Raw genomic sequence first — 13,177 nt, 5'->3', positions numbered from 1 at the left:
TATGTAGCATCAGTTTATTGAACACTAATTAAACAAATCCTTCTCTATCAATTTAAAGATCAAATTTATGAAGAAATAATGGATTTATTGCTATACACTGTCTGTTTTGGTGTGTGTTTCACTATGATTTTTCAGGAAAGATCATGTAAATCTTGATCAATACAAAATGTATACATGTCTGTGGCCCCTTTCACACTGAGATTTCAGATTACACAGGGGTAATGTGTCCCGGCAATCATTCCCAGATCATTAGATTTTGGTTCATTCACACTGCCAGTGATTTACCGGAATAAGTGTGTGCGTTCAAACACAACCCATAAAAGTCCCGTAATAACACGTGACATCGGGGTGTGACATGTAATGTATGAGTCGAAAAACACTAGACACGTTAACTTTCACTTAAACTGGCGAACGATCTCAGCTTTAGCGTAATTAGTGAGGAACTGATCCCTGCTTCATTACAGTTTGCACATATTCTTTTCATTACGAATGTTGGTCTTGGCCTTCAAAACACCCTGTAAATGAGTCACACAATAACGTGCGTCATCACTACGACACACCATTTACGACATTGGTTCTGGATTTTGTTCACACAGAGCTCGTTCCGGGACTGAACCCAGCAATATTACTAGGTCCCCTACCCGGGATCGATCACGGAATCAATCCCGGGACGTGTTTGCGTACACACAGAAGGCAATCCAGCAATGTTCTGGAAATTTTCTGGGTACAACGTGCAGTGTGAAAGGGGCTTATGAAATGAGATTTGGTTTAGCACCTGTAATAGTGTGACTATAACTGTGCCAGTGAGCAAGTAAAGAAGGCACAATCTATTATGATCCTAATATAAATAAAAAGGAGACATGTTTGTTCTAAGGGAATGATAGCATAATTTTAGCCCTTTAGGGTCTGGTTAAACTAGATGGCAGGTGGTGCACGAATAAGATAAAGAAATATGTTCCAAAATGGTACCACTGTTTACTGAAATCCCCCCACAGTCAAAATGACTGCCCACTCAAAAGTTTCCAGTTTCATTAAAACTTTAATGGGACAAATAGTGATTCAGAAACTGACAAAGTCTACAATCGCTAAAATGTCAGAAAAAAATTAGGCAGGCCAAGTCCTGTCACTAAGTGGATCAGAACCAGTGACCACAGGTGGTTTTGTGGTACACATGCCAATGTGTACAGACTGGTGCCATAGGGACTGCTGCTACTGAGTTTTGAATACCAAAAAATCCAAGCCTGCACCGGTGAGACCAAAAGGAAATATGCAATGAAAGTTACTTCAAGGGTACTGAAAAACCAACTGTGCTGCGTTGTGCCCAAAATTCTGAAAATATACTTTCAATAGAAAAGACAATTGTATTTTTTTCTTGTCATTTGTTTTGAGTGACTAAAATACAAAAAAATTATATTTATTTGAGAAATTTAAACAGCTCTCTGTTAAACTGGTTTCATAGAATTCTTTCTAATATCCCCTTGTTTCCAAGATTCACCAAATGGTCTCTATTGTTCACTTCCAGCTTCCTTTTTATTCCTGACTTTATGCACCCCTCTATGTGTGTGGCAAAGCTTCTTTCTTCCTCATTGTCTCTATCTGTCTTTTCCTCTCCCTCTCTTACTTCTTCTCCATACTGTGAAAACGCATACTAAATTCCACCAAAAGCTGACCAGTGACCCATTCCAAATATATGTTAAATGAGCGAGCAACAATGTGGAATTGCAGTATTTATCTAAAATGTTTGTTCTGGAGGGTATTTTGCAACAGATGCTTCTGTTGGAAACGGACATTACAGAGGCCCTTTGAAGTCTGGAATTGCTTATTATTAGGGAATACATGGCCTAATTTTAATTTCTTTTCCACGGGGGTAAAAACAGCTTGAGAACACAGTTGGCCCAGTTGCCACTTGGTGGCAACAATTATCATGGCAACAGACTTAAACCAACATTTCAAAAAAACAAAAAGCTAAATTTTACCATCTGCCAAGCAACTCTTTCTGCAAGTCTCTGTCAGAGGATAACATCTGCTAATCGTATGTCATAGTTACAAATTGTCTAGGTGAGTAAAATTACAAATTTACAACCTATCTTTCAAGCAAGATAAAAGACCCAAAACAAATACATGCAATACTTCTAAATTATGTTTCAAGACATTTAGGATGTTATGTAAACTAGTTCCTTCTGCTATAGTCAAAGGTAAGGCTGGGTACAAATCTTGATTTTACATTTTTTTCACTAATAACTAAATCAAAAACACACAGCATGAACAGTACTGCCCAATTCTCACAACAAAAGCCTCTTATGGATCATTTATAATGACGTTTTCAAATCGGTCAGAAAAAAAATCCTGTATATTTTGCAGCATTAGTCATATATCAGCAAAAATTGACCTTAAAATATAGCCAAATGAATCACATTCAAATCGAATAAGAATCAAACTGACAGCTTGTGAATCAGAATTTACAATAATCTAAAGAAGGAAATCAGCATTTAGCATTGTAATACCTGGAAAATATAATCATGGCCATGAACTATCAGAGAAATACAATCACAGAAACACACACAAAAGGAAAACATAGCCATTCCTACCTCAAGGAAGCAGGTTCCTGCTGACGTGTTCTCCTTGATAGAAACATTGTAGAAGCTGCTTCTAAACACTGGCTCATTATCATTACTATCCTGGAGGTTTATTTCTACCAGAGCAGTGGAAGATAATGGTGGTCGTCCTCCATCAGTGGCCACTACTTTGATGCTTGGCTTTGGGTCCGTCTCGTAATCCAGCTTGGTTGCGGTGGTTATGATACCTGTGACGGGGTCAATGATGAACCAACTGGCATGAGTCTTCTTGTCTGGTAGGATGCTGTAGCGGATATCACCATTGGGACCTTGGTCTTTGTCCCTGGCTGTTACTTGCAGCACAAAGCTACCTGGGTAGACAACTTCTGGTATGGTCTGCTTGTAAGCCTGTTGGTCAAAGAGAGGTGGGTTGTCATTTACATCTGTGACATGAATCGTAAACGAGGACTCTGCACGAAGCGGTGGGGTTCCAGAATCAGTAGCCATGACACGAAGCTCATAAGAATCCCTCTCTTCCCGATCCAGAGTCTGGTCTACATAGATGAGGTAGATGATACTGTCTTTGGTGGTCAGGGCAAATTTACCGTCACCTCCTTCAAGAGATACATTGACATTGGAGTATTCGCCATAATCAGGGTCTGAGACAGAGATTCTAGCAACATATTGGCCTGGTTGAGCACCTTCAGAGATTTGGGGTAAGCCATCTTCACTGAGAAAGATAATGGTCATGGTTGGCTGGTTATCATTGTAGTCTCGCACGTGGATCGTAACGAAGGCATTAGTGATCTCTGGATGGCTTGCATTATCTCTAGCTTGGACCACCAACTCATGAACCTTCCTCATCTCATAGTCTAGAGCCTTATTGAGTGTAATGATTCCAGACCGAGGATCAATGACGAAGTAGCGGTCCGGGTCACTCTGTCGTCGGTTTATCTCGTACAACACAAGGCCGTTGTCTCCTTCATCAGAATCTGTTGCAAAAACTTGCAGGATGTTGCTGCCCTGAGGAATGCTCTCAGAGATGATGGCATTGTAACGACTTTGGTTGAAAATCGGAGCATGGTCATTGATATCCTGCACCAAGACATCAAGATTCATCTGACCAGTTTTTCTTGGAGATCCGCCATCAAAGGCCTCCAACACCAAGGAGTAGGAGGATCTCTTTTCTCTGTCCAAGACTCCATTGACCACCAAGTCAAGGTAAAGGACTTTGTTTGCTGCTCTTTTGGTCTGGAGACGGAATACTTGTCCTACATTACCTTCTTTGATCTGATATCCTTGTACGGTAAGCTGATCCTTATCCGCATCAGTGGCTGGCTCAAGAGAAAACTTAGTTCCCACCGCTGTTAGCTCTGGGATCTTCAAAGTGGCTTTCTTCTTGGGGAATGCTGGGGCATGGTCGTTAATATCATTTACAGTGATGGAGACCTTGATTGTGAAACCTGTCATAGTGACTGCTATAAAACTGTAATGGTCCCTTTCCTCTCGGTCCAGTCGCCTTGCAGTCTTGATGATACCTGTGGTTTCATCGATGTGGAGATCACTGCCAATGCCTGTGCTTTCATGATCAGAGATAAAGTAGAGAGAAGCTGTAACTCCAGGTAGTAAACCAGCGCTAATGTCGCCCACTATTGTCCCCTCAGGTTGCTCCTCATCTAATTGGAGTTCCAAAATACCCGGTGTGCCCTCACTGCCAACCATTACTGTTAATAGTTCCACTACTACGCAAAACACCAACAGCATTCTTAGCCTCCAGAATACCCACATCTGGAACTGTCCACATGTGTTTTTCCCCAAGCCATTCAACAGAGTCATCTTGCCAAAGTTTCTTTACACCTGCAAAACAGGAGAAGAGCAGATTGTCACAATGACATTAACACAGTATAGTGCATTAACACTTAGTGCGCACAATATTATCACATAGATAACAATGCAGATCTATGATTCCCTCACTGCCTCTCACAGACAGCTGGAATGCATGAGAAAGGGGTGCGTTTGCTTCAGAAAGGAGAGGCTTCCCCCAGTCAGGGCAGTAAAAAAAAGTAAGCGAATTTCACATGTTGTGCATGCTCTTATTCATGTACTACGCCTTTTCAAAACACACTCCACATGCTTTCCCATTATTCTAACATGCCTTCTCTGTAATACTTTCTGATAGTCCTAATGGCTTTAATAATGTAGTGTATAAAACATCAAATAATTAACCTATGATAATATAGACACCTCTTGCAAAAAGTTTTTACAAAAAAAGAAAAATTAATCCTCATTTGTTCTCTAATGAAAAATATATTTTCTTTCCAGTCATATTCAGATTGAGTGGGTCCCATCAGAGGTTATCACAGTTATAGCAGAGATGAGCAACTCGCACATATAGAAAGGGGGGGGGGGGGTAGTCTTATTTAAAACCACATTACAAAGTAAAACCTAGCCACTAATTCTGAGCAGAGAGAATGAAATTACTCAGACAAAAAAGCCAGACAGGATTTCAGAGCATGTGTTGAAAACCATCTCTCCTTTTGTCATATGGATGACAAAAGGAGATACTTTATACGCCACAGAAGAAGTACACTAGAAAAATTAGGAAATTAGACTACTTTGGCTGGAATTGCAACAAACCTCAGGAGTCCGTGCACTTGCACTGACTAGAGTAGCTGTAAAGTCTGTATTATCCAAACCTCAATGCATAATGATGGCAGATCATCACTGCAGGCTGTTGTGGTCTCTATACATAAGTGGATTACAAAAGCAATTTGTCCTTGTCAGTTCTGTTTAAGAGTTCTCCAGTGAGACACACATAACTCAGTGAAGGAAGAAAATAAATATTGCATCTGGACTTCAGTGTCATTTTTTAACAAGGAAGAACCCCTCCAGATAAAACCACATGCATGTTTTCATTCATTGCTAAGCTGTTCAACCAGGCTCCCTCTAGTGGCTACAATGAGTCAGTAGGTTTGTGAAAGAGGTAGAACCCCCCCCCCCAAAAAAAAAAACTATTTACCTTTTGTTTATCACAAATATTAACACAACACAGCAACATTTCTACACTCTGAACCAATTTTCCTGTGTATATGGACACTTCCAAATGGTTTGGTGCCTCAAATGTTTGCCATTTACAAATAATTTACCTCACAAACACAGTTGACCAGCAGGGCTCCATGCTGTCTGTCCTAATCAGCTGAGACCTTCATTACCATGTTATACAGTGTTAGCCTGTCAAAGTGTTACACTAACGCACAAATCACATGTCCAAAAACATGTCCAAAAGCGGCTGTCCTATTCACCACACATCGTTTCTGCATAGGCACAGAGGCTCAGTGTTGTGTTGGACCACAGAGGATTTGTAAATCTTCCTCACAACATTCAAACTGCTGACAGCCTTATTATTATTATTTTAAAATATTGAAACATTAAAACTGTAAGAGATTACATTCATGATGAACTATGAAAATGAGACAGAAACCATCTCAGGGTAGGATATAACAGTTTAAGAAACTTGGCTCTATTTGAGGGACGAAGGAGGAAATCTTTCACCAAAACCCATGCTTATGATGGGTCTGAGATGACTGAATGTGGATGAGCAGTTGCCACAGTTTCCGCAGACTAAATGGGTATGGAATTCACTCCCGCTCAGTTTTCAGTATTTGGCCAACCACAGTGCCAGACCTCCTTGGGCTTTCTGCTTTTAGCCATCCAGCTGTCGCCAAGAGACTGGAGCTGGTTGGTTTAACGGTGGAGGTGGCTGGCAGGTCTTAGTAAAAGATCCTGACTGATATGAGACTGGCTTAGTTGGTTTTTATGACAGTTGAGCTATGCCAAATCTGAGGAAGCAGGTGACAGAGGAGTAAAGAAGGACCAATTCAGTATGGATCATTTATCACTGAGCATCCGTTAAAGAAAAAATGCAAGGATCGGCATTGTACAGATGCTTATGCTTTTTAATATTGCCAAAAAGGCTATGTAATTTATTTTCAATTCAAATGTATTTTAGGAACTTCTTATTTAACTAATTGGGAGTAGAAAACAATGCTTAATGCAAATAATAACAATAATAATATATAATAATACATCCAATGAAAAATTCTGATGCAAATTGAACCCCAATGACTGAGACTGCCCTTCCAAAGTATTAAACTAGACTTGTAATGTTAAATTCTCTACAAAGATAGCCATTCATATAGTACATTTGTAAAACCCTGAAGATATGAGGCCCAATAAAAACCCTTATCAGCATGCTTTACCTTTGACTCACTCCTTGAGCTCATGGTAACCAACACACGCTTTTTAGCTGTCATCTATACCGTGTTTGAATAAAGATCCAGATTACACTTCTGAGGGCAATTACTACTAATTTCTTCAATGTGTAAAGACCCTTAGTGCACTTAAACAAAACAGCTTAAGACATCAAGAGTGAGTTCAAGGTTGAAACCAATGCCAACTCTAAATATCTTATAGAGAATTTGCCACTGGTTCATGGGAGGTTTACCAGCCCCAGTGCATTAAACAGGAAAAAGATAAAACCCCCAGCTAACAAGTTAAACAATCTCCATCGTTAGGTGAGTGAATGAAAAGTTTGTCCCTCAGTTTGGACAACACTGATGTAACCCTAAGGAATTGGTGTAATATAGCCTTCCGGACATTTCTCTCCACACAGGCACACGCTACTTTGGTTTTTATGGTCTCTTGGTGGCACAGGTTTAATAGGATATGAGGTTTCCTGAGAAAGTAACTGGAAATATGGAGTTTTGTCTCTGTGGCAAAAAGGCAAGGAAGGAATGTTTCCAGATTTCCTTCTCCAATCAGTGGGAAGTCCAGAAATAACAAGGTTTTTTTTGGATAAAGCAGTGACCCCACAAGCTCAGGTGAGACATTTCCCATGCTAGACACCCCAGACACACAGGTTTCCTCCAAATCTGGGCAAAGTTAACAGATTTATGCATATGCTGTTGTGCTGTTTCAATGATTTTTAAAATATATGCTGAATAAATTATAATCTGATATACTTATTTTATGTTGTATTATTTATCAACTACTTATATATAATTATAAAATAAAAAATAAAGATAAAAATATTATTTTGCCATTACCTTTCAAGCACACTGTGTGCTCTAAGAAAGAGAAAGCTGCAGTGAATAAACGAAACAACCTGCGGTCTCCCTGTTATGATCGGGGTCGGGTGTACAGCAAGCTCTTTCTCAAGGAATGGGATGTAACAGGAAAAGAGAGTCAGTGAGAGAGACGAGATCTCTGAATTATTAATAAGTAGTGATGCACTGTTTTACCAATGTTGAACACTGAGATGCCACATCTCAGATTCCCAAGTCTCCCAGGTTACAGCAATGTCCCACTATACACACTAAACATGGCGTTAAGACCACTTAATCATCTAATTGCTGCAGATTCTAAGATTCTAATAAATATTCTGTATTTGGGTGGAATAGATTTAATGACAGAATAAAAACGTGTCAATTTTAAGAGAAATTTTGTGACTAATACAAACTACCAAAACGTTTTTACTTCTAAGACGTTAATGGGTTAGTTAAATGCTAAAATGTATAAAACAGATGCTTGTCTAAATTAGAATTACAGACAGGCCTACACCCAAAGCAACTCACCACCTGCTGTTGTACCTTTCCATTAAGGAAAAGGAACTGTGCCTCAGTGGAATTTTACACTAACTTGTCCAAACTCTGACCTTATCTACAAGCATGCATGTTTCCAGCCCATTTAACAGTGCTGATGCTTGAGAACAACTACCATTACTGGACACGAGAGGTAAAACACACGGCACTGAAGTATGCTACTACAGATATAAATATTCCGTACAGAGCCTTTAGACACAGAGCCAGTACTGAACACTCCATTGGAGCATTCTCAATGTAGCACTCAATGCTTCAATGATATTATAACTGAGTGAATGAGCAGCTCAGGTGAAAGAGTGAAGCACTCAGAGTCTTTTGAGTGATTTGTATACATCTCATTAGTCTGGTTTGTTTTATTAAGCTAACCCCATGGGGGGGAGGGGTACGTTAAAACAAAACAAAGGTGTAGTATTTCAGTAAATACTTACAGTACATTGAAAGGGTATATGGTAACCTCACTCAGAAGGAGTACATCACCACCTGGTCAAATGAAAAGCAAGAATAGATGGAAAAAAGAAACCTTTCCCAGGAGAAAAGCTGCAATCTGGAGCACTTGGATATAATGACTTGGCTTAACTAAAATGCCAGGGAGTAGATTCCAAAATCTAACAATAGAGACGGTTAGGTAAGCTAATTAATAGCAGAACATTGTGCAGACACAAAGTGTATTTAGAGTTTATGTTGTCTATCTTGGAGTGTAAGAGAAGTTAGAATTGCATGAAAGGTCTTGTTTTTAGAATTATCTGCAACCCAGGCTCATTATGGCAACATTTCTGCAAAATGTTATCTCTTTGCTTACATTGCACATTTCACATGACTTCAAGAGCTATTTTCCGAGAGTGGCATTAAAAGCATGTTCAGTTATATCCAAACCAGATGAGCATAAATCTGGCAACTTATGTTTTTAAGTTGGTTGTTGAACATATCGTGGCGATTTGAAAATGGCATGTCCAGTAAGTGGTGAAAAAAGGTTAATGCTTGTCTGAAAATAATGTAGTACCTATACTGAACCTAACAGATAACAAAAAGCAAATGCAATTTAGTCTTTGAACTTTGCTTTAGTAGGTGGGCTGCCAAGTAGATTTACTAGATTATAAAAGCTAAAAAAAACAAATACTTAATACAAATACAATATAAAATCATTTTTCAGTGTAAAAGTGTTTTGAATATTAACTGTGTAAAATAAATCTTCATTTGTGGCACATACAAGCATAACTTCAGAAAATAAATTTTGTTTTTTGTTGTTGTTTTTTTTAGATATGGCAAGTGCACGAAATCACAAACAATCTGTTTCCGCCAAAGAACAATTCTGAGATGAATATAAGGCTTCAATTAAGAGCATAAGGGAAGAGAAATGGAAATACACCCTTGAGATCTCACATCTACAGACAAGGAAATCACTCAGCAAACGGGCTATTTCTCTCCTTCCCAACTGCGGTGTTTGCAGGAAACAGATTAATCGTGATTTCCTCGGACCAACAAAGAGTTCAGTCCTTACTTCTAATCTTAGAATTTCAATGTCTGCAAAAAAAAAAAACGGGGGGTGGCAAATAAGCATTCATCTTAAAAAGCAATCATTCAATGAAATGCAATACATAAGCTGCAGTAATGATACTCAAGCATTGTGTGGGAGAGTGGTTTCAAATCCCCCTCCTACTGAAACACACATCCTATTCTCTTGGCTTATTCTAATTCAATCAAACAGCTCCTCTTCCCCCATGTGTTGCCTCTGATCAGTTTCCAAGTGTTGATGGGCAAAAGTATGAACAGACTCCCCCTCACTGGGTAAGTCTTTCTTTTACTGCCTTATAATGTGCATCTCATGCTGAGGCCGCACATGTGCCCTGCGCTTCTGACATCAGCTATGATCGAATACAGGAAAAGAGGTTCCAGAGCAGCCAAGATCATTTTTGTACTTGGTACTGATAAATTATTATATAAAGATATTACAGCAACAGAGTGGATCAATTCTTTAATACATGTGATTCTTTAATAATTGCTTTTTTCAGGCAATGTCAGCCTATAACCTTCAAGAGAGGAGAATCAGATATCACATCAACCAAAATATTTACTAAAATATGTGTCTGTTTGCAAAGTTGCCCTTAAAAATTGCTACTAAACAAATATGAAACTGATTAACAAATATCATAAGTGTATTTTTATAATATTTACAAATAGCGTTGTGCAAGAAATAGGCTTATAAATGTCAAATGAAATACATTACGAGTTCACTGACCATTGATTTTAATTAAAAGCGCTGTTAGTCATCTGAATCAAATTGTTGCAAAGCTCCACCCATTCGAAAGATTGTCCAATTATTAAGCACAAAACAAATACAATTATTGACAGGCCAAATGTTCAATGAACAGATGTTTCTTCCAATGCAAACAGCACTCCTGAAAGCACGGCGTCTGAATGGAACCAACAATGACTTTTTAGAACATAATGTTTGATGAACATCCATCATTGCTCTTGTCTCTGCCATTATAAAATGCCATGAAGAATATTTCGACAGATCCCGTGCGTTTGTTAAATCCTACGGACAGATTGCCCAATAACAGCTTTGTTCCACCAAAGCTGGATTTAGTGTTGCGCTCCTCAAAACAACTGATCTCACGCCAATTCATACATATTTTACGAGGTAGCTAATTCGTATGAATTTGTACGAATGACCTGCACCAAACCCCACCCCTAAACCTATCCATCCATGTAGACAAAACGTAAAAAACTGTGAATTAAAACATATGAATTAGCCACCTCATAAAATACATATTATTATTTTAACAAATCAGTTCAGTGAATGATTCACTCACTCATAAAATCTGCTTGCTGCCACCTACGGGCCAACGATAAAACCTCCCGATAGGGTCACTGAAAAATCCCAACTAATGCAGATAGCCTAAATTAAAAACGGTTCTTGAATGCACAAACACAGATAATGATGCAGACAATGAAAATAAGTAGGCTAGTTTTCTATTCTGTACATCATTCTTGGAATTTTTGAACACAGAAAAAATACATTGCCGCATTTTAATAAGATTTTAAGAGAAGTGGATTTAAAACAGTGCAGTCTTGAATCAATCACCACAGAACAGTGGAGATCCACAATACATAGTTAAGTTCTTGATAATAAGGGAACTACAAACTAGCTACAAACTACAAACTAATAACTAAAAGCCAGGGTTGTTGTCTATGCATTCATATTCAGAGGTGTAATGCCTTTCACACATGAAGAGAATGAATTCACAACTCATTAACTAAACATTAAGTAGGTCTAGATGATTTAACTAATTTGGTTTAGTTTATTAATTTTTTTCTGGATCTATTTGTAGTTGCTTTTTCATTTCTTGCATAATTGTAACGCATCCACACAGATATGCTTTTACCAGCTGACGCGAACATGGGCTATTCACCTCATCGGGGTAGAAAACCTAAGAGAATGAATGAAACTGCCCGTCTACTAATGCATACACAAAGAAGCGCTTGGTTTTGCCTACACAGAAATGTGAATGGGAGTAAACTGATCAATATCCCACATGTCGCTAAAATCATGCAGCACCCCAGCGTTTTCTCTTGAGAACGCTAAAGGTGTCAGTATTTGTGTTAAGCAGACTGTCTTGAGTCATAGTGAGCGATAGGATAACGACTCTTACATTCATCTGACCGAGCACCGCCGCTGTCTGTGAGCATCCGTTGTTTCACTCAAACCTAATTTGTATGCAGATGTATCCAGCCTGTTCGCAGCCGCAAACGGATTGTTTTTGTGTAAGATTAACACATCAACATTAAATCCATAGGAAAGAGATTGAAATCCCACGCAGATACTCCGTGAATATAGTAGCCTATCCCTCAGGTGTGAGCGGGTCCGCATTCACTATTCCATTCACCGAACGGGATCAGAATATCTTCGATCTCCTCGGAGTCTCAGTAGTAACGCGCTCCTCCAGATAACGGTCACCTCAGCATCCAGAGCTGCATGGACTGGACGCTCTGTGGATACACCGCACCTCCGCGAGTGAAATCAGACACCCACATCAGGCCCAGCCTATCCTAATTTGGGTAGCTAATATATTCGACACGTGGGGAGCGGTACAAAAGGGGAGCAAAGGGGGGAAAAAAAGATGAAGACTGGGGAAAAGACTAGACTTGTTCATGTAGACTGTAGTGCCACCATGCTCTACCTTTGAGAAGTGGTCTGAAGACAAAGAACCAGATTCAAGACCCTCTTCCGATGTGTAGTTTGATGGGGTATGTAATTTATGTTATGTGTATATACATTTAAATTACATTACATGAAGTTTATCAGCCGCTTTTATCCAAATGAAGACAACAGAAGTAATCAATTGTAGTATTAAAACAGCTACAAATAGATCATAAACTAAAAGCTAAAACTGTATAAATACTACCTATACATATTTTAAAGATAAAGAAATAAAAAAAATTCCAAAACTTAACATTTAAATGAAAAACAGAAAATAAAGCTAAAAACTATTCAAAATATTAAATAACAAAAGGTAAAAGAGTATAATAATGATTTTAACATAACACTAAGCCAAACGCCCCCCCCCCAAAAAAAAAACTACATGTGTATGTACAGTACAACCACACACATACATACACATTTATAAATTAAATATATATATATATATATGTATGTATATATAAATATATATATATATATATATATATATATATATATATATATATATATATATATATATATATATATATATATATATATATATATATACATATATATATATATATTATGTCATTTCCATTTAATTTGTTGAAGTATTAAAATAACTCAAATTAAATAAAACTAAAACGTAATAACCTATACAGACATAATACATTCAGACATAATTGAACTAAAATTTAAATAAATAACAAATACAAATGAAATGGTAATTTACAGTAACCCTAAAAATAACACTGCCAAACACACATGCTAAAAAAACA

At 38.1% G+C, this 13,177-nt stretch overlaps 1 protein-coding gene across 1 annotated transcript in view; it reads right to left on the bottom strand.

Annotated features, from left to right (window-relative positions):
- The window catches only part of LOC128021176 (protocadherin-16), an 88,466-nt gene extending 76,119 nt beyond the window's left edge, over positions 1–12,347 (bottom strand). Inside the window, exons 1-2 of the mRNA XM_052608182.1 lie at positions 11,869–12,347; positions 2,589–4,412 (exon numbers count right to left, since the gene is read on the bottom strand). Of these exons, the coding sequence (XP_052464142.1) occupies positions 2,589–4,391 (1,803 nt within the window). The 5' untranslated portion in view covers positions 4,392–4,412; positions 11,869–12,347. The remainder of the gene's footprint in view (positions 1–2,588; positions 4,413–11,868) is intronic.
- Positions 12,348–13,177: the final 830 nt, after the last annotated feature.

This window comes from Carassius gibelio, chromosome A10, assembly GCF_023724105.1.
Source record: "Carassius gibelio isolate Cgi1373 ecotype wild population from Czech Republic chromosome A10, carGib1.2-hapl.c, whole genome shotgun sequence".
NCBI classification, from domain to species: Eukaryota; Metazoa; Chordata; class Actinopteri; order Cypriniformes; family Cyprinidae; genus Carassius; species Carassius gibelio.
This window is presented reverse-complemented; position numbering and strand designations above follow the sequence as displayed.